The 9183-nt window shown below is 43.6% G+C and overlaps 1 protein-coding gene across 1 annotated transcript in view; it reads right to left on the minus strand.

Annotated features, from left to right (window-relative positions):
* Positions 1–372: 372 nt before the first annotated feature.
* The window catches only part of ARHGAP6 (Rho GTPase activating protein 6), a 465268-nt gene continuing 456457 nt past the window's right edge, over positions 373–9183 (minus strand). The window contains exons 11-13 of the mRNA XM_003793049.2: positions 5323–5591; positions 3597–3677; positions 373–1008 (exon numbers count right to left, since the gene is read on the minus strand). Coding sequence (XP_003793097.1) covers positions 380–1008; positions 3597–3677; positions 5323–5591 — 979 coding nt within the window. The 3' untranslated portion in view covers positions 373–379. The remainder of the gene's footprint in view (positions 1009–3596; positions 3678–5322; positions 5592–9183) is intronic.

The following is a 9183-nucleotide window of genomic DNA, read 5'->3' on the forward strand; positions in this document are numbered from 1 at the left end:
CTCACTGCTTAGTATTTCTCATTGCTTAAAATAGTGAAGTGTTTTTTTAAAAAAAAATTGTTCCTTTTGTTTTCTCTCTGTGAATAACCCTAAATGATTATCATACATGATCTGTTACAGAATATACAATAGTCAAAACAGAGACACATAAATACAAGTAAGCTATACCAAAGAAAGGGCTTGATCTTACATAGAGCCAAGAGGGTGGTTTTTGGATTGGACATGGCCATCCGTTTGGGGGGGTGTTCTTGGTGTTTCCCAAGGCTGGCTACGCAAAAGAACCCGATCCCAGTGGCGAGGGTGTGAGCGCTCTAGTCTGCTAGTGAACCGAGTATCTCGGTGTTGCTTCTGGCAAGTGCAAGGAGGGCGCGAAGGGGGCTCAGACCAGCGTTTCGGGCAGGGCGTCGGGATTGTCGGCGGACAGCAGCTCCCAGATCTGCCAGCGCTCTCTCTGCCAGTCCAGCCAGCCGGCCTCCCCCAGCTTCCGCCCATCCTGCTCGCCAGAGGTCGGAGAGTGGGCGCTGCCCAGTTTTTTCCGCGGCCCCCACTCAGCCGTCTGGCTCCCCGGGTCCTCGGCCTGGCCTGCGCCTGCTCGGGGCTGCCGCGGCGACCTGGCGGCGGCGGCGGGCTTCCCCGGGCCCGGGTAGGGAGGAGGGGGCCTCTTGTCGCCCTTCCCACTGCCGCCGCCCCGGGGTCTCTGGCACGGAGGAGGGGCCCGGCCCTGCGGCCAGGGGGCGTCCGGCTCGCTCTCGGTGAGGTCTTGGGCGCTGCTCAGGGTCAAGTGCGGCTCCGCGCCCCCGCCAGGGCCCCGCAGGGGGGACGTGCTACAGGAGCGCGAACCGGGGGCTGGAGGAGCCGCGGGCTGAGTCCTCCCTGCGACCTGAGTGCCTCTGTCCAGCTCTGCGGGGCTCCCCTGCCACCGAGGCCAATTTGGGGACAGGTTCCCTTGAGAAAGGGAGCAGGGCCCCGGTCGTAGGGAGCTGCTTTCAAAAATGTCTCCATGGGAACCTGGAAGCCAGAGAGGAGGTGAGAACTGCAGTGAGTTTGGAGAACCCCTGTCGGGGATTAGAATCCTCCCCACTGCTGTCTTCTAAAACGGAAAAAGCACAGTACACTCTTACTAAATAGAGGCTGCTGCCTAAAGAAAAGACCTTTCCAGCAAAAGAAATGATAAATGCTTTTTGGTAATTTGCAATTCGTGCGGCGGTTCCAGACACATATGCCTAGACTCTGACAGGTTAGCTGAGCTGTCAAACTAGATTAAATCGCCTTGCCACCAATTTATATTTGGGGAAAAGGTCCCCTTCACATGGAGGTGAACACTTTACGGAACTCAGAGGTGAAAGAAACGTTCCCTTCTTGTTCAATTTGTGGCCCAGGGGAGGTGCAAAATATAATGGTATTCATGTTTCTGTCACATCAATGGAAGCTGTGGGAATAAGCAAATTGGATCCCCATTCCACGCCAGATGCTGAGGAATACAGACGCCGGTGTGAATATTCCCCCTTCACCACTGTGGGAAAGACTGGCTTGTTGTTTACCCAGCCATTCCCCTTTCCTTCTTGGATGGCTTTTCCCAGCCTCCCTTGAAGTTAGGAGGGCCACAGAAACAAGGTGCAGCCAATACGTGTGGTCAGAAGTAGTATGAGCCATTTCTACGCCTGGTCTAATAAAAGATCCAACCAAATGTTTTCCTACTGTTCTGGGCTCTCTCCCCTTAACTGCCAGCCCAGCGAGGAAAAACCATGGAAGACTCCAAGGCCTCTGAAGACGGTGGAGCCACTGTCGAAGTGGAACCTGGACCCACCCTTGCATGACTATGTGGAACAGAGCACTCGCTCCCCTACCTCCACCCTCTCCACCTCACATAATCCACACTGGCCTGGCATGTGAGGATGAAATATACCTGTAATAGTTTGAACCACTGAGAATTTGGAGTTGGTTATAGCAGTTAACTGTTCCTGACAGATACAACTTTCTTTACAAAACTGAAAGGAGAGAAAAAATGGTACATTTTGCAAGGCAAATGAGTAGTCCTTGAGGCATCTGTCCCCAGACTGCCATTTCCCTATGGATCTGCCCTGCCTAACTACCTTCCACTTCTTAAAAAGTATACAGGGAAAGAATAAGGCCATGTTGGGGGCAGGGAAGGGAGGGATGTAGCGTTTACACAGACACAGATGACAGGAGAAACAGGTGATAGCTGAAATAGGAGAAAGAAAATGGAGCAAGCATCTTGGAAGAGTTTCTCCTCGGAGGACAAGGCTGTAAAGCTCTTCACAGGCTACAAGATATAGATAGATAGTGAATCAGACTAAAGTCAGCTGGGCAGAGGCCATTCAATTTAAAAATAAATAGTACTTTAATAGATAATATGGGAGATATTATAAAACAATGGGAAAATGGAAAGAGGATTGTGTATATATGTGTGCGTGCATATATGTATGTACATATATATATTTGAATTAAACCAATAACTTACACATAATCTCATATACCAACACATATTCTAGATGGATTAAATAATTCAATGTTAAAACCGTGAAATAACATGTAAAAGAAAAGCACACAGATGATTGACCATGCTTAACTAAATATTAATTTTTGTGAAAGAATTCACACAAAGGAGAAAGCAAGAACATTAATTACGTCAAAAAGTAAAATAAAATCTTCCAGATCTCCAAAGCAGGAAAAAGAGAAAACTATGCAAGGGATAATATCAGTGGCAGATAACATGGATAGAGTGTTAACATCTTTATAAAGAGTTTGCAAGACTCAGTTTAAAAAACACTAGCATACATAAACAGCAAATGACACAAATGGCAATTCAATGGGGGGGGGCACTTGGCTACTTAGCAGAAAAACTGAAAAATATTGGTGAGAAGGAATTGCAAATTAAATGATAAATGCAATTTTCTTTTTTAAGCTAATGAAAATGAAAACCCACTAGTTTGCCATGCTGATGAGGTTTGCAGACAGCAGCAAGAGATACCCTGCTATCTGCAGCTTGCAGAACATCAGTCAGGTTAGCCCATAGCCCATAGCATCCAAGGTGACCACCTCCCAATTCTTTGAAAGGTTCATAATATTTGATCCACTTTCTTCTTTGGGATTTATAACCTTTGACTTGATTTTTAAAATTCTGTGACTCTATTACTAACTTAAAACTTTTTAAAAAAGTAACTAAAAGAGACTCCTAACAGCATAACTTATTATAACAACAGCAATCAAAAAAAAATGAGAACAATTTAGTTGCCCAAGTATTAGGTCATAAACTCTGAATATGCACTCTATCAAATATTCCTTTGCCCTTAAAAAGGAAAATGGAAAATAACTGGAAAATGCAAGTTAAAATATAAAGTTGCACAGACAGAATGATCATAATATTGGAAAACTTTTGCAAAGGAAATGGAATGAAATATAGTCAAAGGATAGCATATTTGGGTGGAAAGCCTAATGAGAGTTTTATCCTTTTTATATTTTCAGCATTTCCCAAATTATATCTGACAAGCAAGTAATATTAGGACAGTAAAGCAACAAGTAAAGAAAATTAATTTTAAAAGTAAATTTAATTAAGTTTCAAGATAATACTTTACCTGTCATTCCTGGGTCTTTGGATCCACTTTTTAATGTTGAATGCCAAGTTCCCCAGATATTGAAAGGCTCCTCTGACATATCTAGAAAATTGTATAAAAAGTTATATAACACAAAACAAAAATTTAAGAACAGAAATCAATAAACAAATATTTTATAACATCTCTTCTTTGCAAAGAACTGAATTGGAGATAGTCTTAGATACAAATGCAATACAATTAGGCCTGCCTTTCAGGAGGTTTATTCTATTTGGGATTTACAAAAAATCTCTTTCTCTATCATGATTGTGGTAGACAGAATAAACTCCCCAATAATCTGTGTCATAATCCTAGGCTCCATAAAGCTATTATATTCAAAGGAGACCTTGCAGATATGCTTAAGTTATGGTTCTTGTGATGGGGATATTTTCCTCAATTATCTGAGTGGCCCGATATCATCACAAGGTCCTTGTATGACAGAGACAGGAAAAAAGATGCTGCTATATTGCTGGCTTTGTAGATGGAGGAAGGGGCCACAAGCCAAGGAATGCAGCAGCCTCTAGAAGCCAGAAAACGCAAGGAAATGGATCATGCCCTTGGACTTTTGAAAGGGAAGGCGGCCCTATGTATCCATTTTAGACTTGTGATCTCCTGAACAGCAAGATAACAAATTTGTGTGCTGTCTTAAGTCCAGGTTTGTAGGAAACCAATACAAGGGTGATAGGTGGTAACAGCCTTAAAGGCACTAACCACATTACTGTACAGACAGAGGAGCAACAGTGACAGCTCCTGCACCACCCTCAGGAGTACTCTGCTCCTGGCATCAGTGCATTTCTTCATGAGCATATTCATTCATAAATCCCTTAGCTATCTGTAAGTATTTATGGGGGAGGCACTGTATGACATTAGGCTTTATTCATCATGTCATTTAATCCTCACTACAGTACTGTGATGGGATGATAATTGTGATTCACAGAAACAAATGTCTACTGTGTGCCTCCATGTGTTTAGCAGTTCACATGCATTATCTCATCCCATCCCTAGGAGATTCCCAGGATTTCATGTTACAGATGAGGAAGCTAGTTACAGGGAGCAGGTAAGAAATGTACACACAATGACACGGCAAATCTTATTGAGTGCTTCTCACAAGATAAATGCTACATTAAGGGCTTTTACATGGATTAGCTAATTAAACCCATTGAATTTAAGACTGTTATCTTCTGTGTTTTCATAGAAGGAGAAAATGAGAGTCTGAAAAGCTCAATCATTTGCTCAAGATCCTGGCTGAAAGTGGCAGCAGACTCTAAGCTGAGCACTCTTGTCATCGGATGCTAACACTACTTGGGTCTAGCATACTGTCTTGCTACAGAGTAGCCTCAGCTTTTCTTTGGAAAAGTGACAGCAGTAACCAGATGACATCTTAGACTAGTAGATATGCAACTCAAATCCCCCAGCCAGGACATAGAAATTTCCTTGGCTGCTGGAGGGAAAAGGAGTCAGCTGGGAGTACAAGTGGCTCCTCTGGGAAGGTGCTTGCTACCAGATGTCTGAGGATAGGGCTGCAGGAACCCTTTCCTTACCACTGGACTCACCATTTCCTGGACAGATGGTCATTGAAATTATATAAATTATAAGAACATCAACCAAGGGAGACTTGAAGAGAATGTCTGAAATGTCCCCACACAATGCCACATGCAACAACAGTACAGTCATTTATTTGCCCAGAGTCAGCCAGCCAGGTTCTAGTTACCTTTCCCGCGCCTTGGTCCAGGAGAACTTTCCCTTGACTTTGATGACGGCAAGTGGCCCACTAGCATATACTGCCCTGGCACTTTGTAAAGTTTCTCTGAGCCCCCCGGCGCCACGTCCTCTTGCATAGCCAGCAGGGAGCGCTCGGAAAGCACGGGGGAGTTGTTGTCATAAGGGGAGATGTCTCCGCTGGAGGCCTTGTTGGAATCGGTGGATGAGTGCCTCCCTCCCACGGAAAAAGAAACTTCCGACGGCAGCATGTCAGGGCTTCTGGCACAAGAAGACAATTACAGGTGTGTAAGTGAGCTGACAATCAGTGGCCAGATTCAAACGATATGACCGTTAAATAACTTATGACAGGAGGAGAATGCATGGACACAAGCGCTGAAACAAAAAGACCTTTTGAACAATGTTCCAAGACATCTACAACCACGATGTGAACGCATTTCCACGTAATGACCAGCAGAGGGCAGAAAAACCCAACAGATGAAACAAGAAACGTGAGCCGGGAAGGAGGGGAGCGCGCTAAGCCCAGATGGGTCCCTGTTATCGCTAATATGCGTTGGTTGCCGAAGTGCCTCAGAGACTAACTTCTGGGTCCACTTTTAAATTAAAGTTCGATCTCACCATCTATTAAGTAAGGAAAAACTTGTAGATATCTTTCACCTTCACCAATATCCTGAATTAAAAATAATTCAGATAAAACTTGAAGGTCTTCATGGCTTTATGGTCACTCCCCCCCCCCACCAAATTACTTAGTGTAGTAAATTCATCCTTGCCATGAAGATTATGATGCTACTGGTGGGGATAAATATTTCATGTATAAAATGGTGGCTGAAAAAGATATACAGATGACCAGCACTAGGGTCCATTGTAGGTAAATACATCTAAGGTGACTCTGCAAGGCACTCATGTTTTTACAAACTGATTCTATATGTGTGAGTTGTCACAGCAACAGAAATAACAGTGAGAATGTAAGTGGAACAGGAAAATGAGAACTTCAGGAACATGAAGAGTGTGGCAATTCTTACCTGGAAACATCTTTATTTTCTACCTTCCTCAAAACAGTGGCCCTGACAACATCTTGAAGGGAAACAATCACACATTGATTAAAAGTTCCAGAACCTGCTTCTGGTTTTTTTTTTCCCCCCAATCACTTATTTTTACTAGTCTTGGCTCTCTGTTGGTTTAATTTTTCAAAACAAATCCTTTGTGGTCTTAAAGTAGGTAAACACACGCCTGAGCAATCCTTTCCTAACTAAATGGTTTTGCGCATGCAAAATGGAGGTACCTCGCCCACAGGGGATCAAGCTTGTCTCAGGTTTGGGGGGGGGGTTAGTGTCCAGGGGCAAAACACTTCCCAGCATCTGTGATAACACGCCCACCAGTGGGGCAGCCAGGGCTTTAGCACTTTTGCCCAGTACATTTCCTACTCACATGGAATAAATAAATCCCTTCCTTGCCTCCTCTTTGAACTGATATCAGATAATCTTTGAGGAAGGAGTCAGAGGACTGCCATGAGGATGATTTTCCAGACCTTTAGGGCACCAATAAATGTGAAGGAAAAATAAAAGGAACTTAGTATTTCTGTTGGAAAGTGGGAGAAAACAATTTAATCACCATATCTAACTACAGGGGGTGGGGAGAGTCTCTCCTTCTAGCAGAGGGAGCACACAAAAGCAAGCAAATGGACACTTGTCTATTGTCATGGGGTATGACTCCAGGTAAGGAAAGTTTATTATGAAAATGAGAAAAATCAAATGTGTTGAACTGGTAGCTAACAGGGAGCTCAGCTCAGCTCAAAATCAGGGTTCCATGTTCTGAACAGGGCTAGAAATTGTATTACTTGGCTAATTTCATTTGTTTTTCTTGTTCAGTTGACAATTTTTCCAGTCATTAATAAAATTGTCTTAGGTCTATTCAGCAAGAACAAGTCATGATCTTATATCAATAAAAGTGAGTACATAAGGCCTTATTTTATGGGATTTGTCAAAGATAGTCAAGTCGATTCATAAGCCAAAACAACCAAAAATATCAAGACTATGAACATTTATTTTATGGGGAGTTTTGCCCCTTCATAGTGGGGGAAAAATTTCTGAAAATGTTATATTTTACCTCATGAAGACCCCCCAAATTCTGTCTCATGTCTTGCTGAGCTCTGTTACAACACATATAGAAGAGCATACACTCAACAAAATGTTACAAGCTGCAGATGCAGCCTGGAGTTATGTGCATAAAGAAAGATAGCCATGGAAGAAATTTCTCCTAAGTCTTAGTAGTAGAGACATTTGGGTTTCTCATAAACAAGTAGGTTATTTTTACCCTATGGAGCCATGAGTCACGTAATAAATAATATACTTCTGTCTCCAATGACTGCTAAAAGACTCAGAAAAATTGAGACTCCTCTTGAGTTGGTGTGTCCAAGTTTGGGAGGTGTCTTTGTGTGTTTTGGTCCTATCTTCACCTCATCTTATCACTCTTCCCATCATTTTCTTTCCCCTAGTCTCTCAAAATCACTTACCATGATACTGTTCCACTTTATATATATTTTTTCAAGCTGCCTCAAAAACTTGTTTTTGGACTGATGTACAGACAGGGATGTCATACCTACATGAATTGTTTGGAGTGGGGGCTGAAAAGGCAGGATGCCCTATGAGAACATTTAGTTTGGAGAAAACAAACAAAATAAAACAAGGACAACGATAATAACAAAAAACTAAAGTGGCCACACTATTTGTTCCTTCTTTTTCTCAGCTCTGATTGGATCTGATCAAGTAGAGGGGAGAAAGTGGGTGGTAGAGGGCCATTGCCCCTTTCCTCTAGTCTTTGGAACTCAACAAAATCCCATGGAGTGGTTGTACTCTCCAAGCACAACCTTTCCTTGGGGAAAGTGTACTCTCCAGGCCCGGCATCTGCATCACTTGGGAAAAGATTGGAAATGTAAACTTTCAAGCTCTATTCTGGACCTACAGACAAAAATGGCCACACCATTTGTGGAGCCCAGTGAGAGATGGGCATGTGGGGCCGCATGCTAAAAAATGAATTTCAAGATTGTAACAGCAGATTTATGAAACTAAACACGGGCTTCTTCTGAGTACGGTATCACTTCCTGGGAAGTCAGCTCTGTCTATTGAAAGAGAAACTTGGGGTGGGGCCGCAACTATGTTTATAAGAAGCCCTCCCCGTGATTCTGATGCATGGAGATGTTTGAGAACCACTCATAACCAAATCTTCTCTTCCTCTTTCAACCCATAGATTTGTCAGGGGGTTAACAGCCAAATCTGAAGGGAAACAAAAGATGGTGGCCCCAACTTCAGCATTGACTGGGCTGGAGGTGAATGTGGTGGTCCTAACCTTGGGGTGGCTGGAGTCATAGCTAGGGGAAGGGGAGAAGTTGTGGCCATCTCAGCCAATTCTTGGACCTCCTCTGTCTGTCTGCTGTGAGAAGAATCCAGACAACTGAATGTAGTTTGGTTGTTAATCAGAACATGTTGAGGTAAGAGAGGGGCAAGAATGGCCAACTTCACTTTCTCTGCTCTTCTGATTCAATCTCCTAAGTCAAGTCACAAAATGACCACAGTCGGGGCCCTAATCAGGGGAGAAATGGGAGTGGGGAAGGTAGCTGAAGCTAATCCCTGGAGGTAGAGATGGCTGAGGTGTCTCACAGTAAACACAGGCCCTGAACCTCATAGGACGGGCTGGGGTCACAGCCAAGTACAGAGATAGAGGAGGTCATCCCCTGAGAGATGATGTCTTCCTTTTGCAGACCCCAGTATATCCCAGCCATGGCAGGAGGTACAGTATGAGTGCCCACGGCAAGCAGCTAGAGAAATACACTCATGGGAAATAATCCCTTGGCCTG

The sequence above is a fragment of the Otolemur garnettii genome, unplaced genomic scaffold (genome assembly GCF_000181295.1).
Source record: "Otolemur garnettii isolate 467f Iridium unplaced genomic scaffold, OtoGar3 scaffold00065, whole genome shotgun sequence".
In the NCBI taxonomy this organism is placed as follows: domain Eukaryota; kingdom Metazoa; phylum Chordata; class Mammalia; order Primates; family Galagidae; genus Otolemur; species Otolemur garnettii.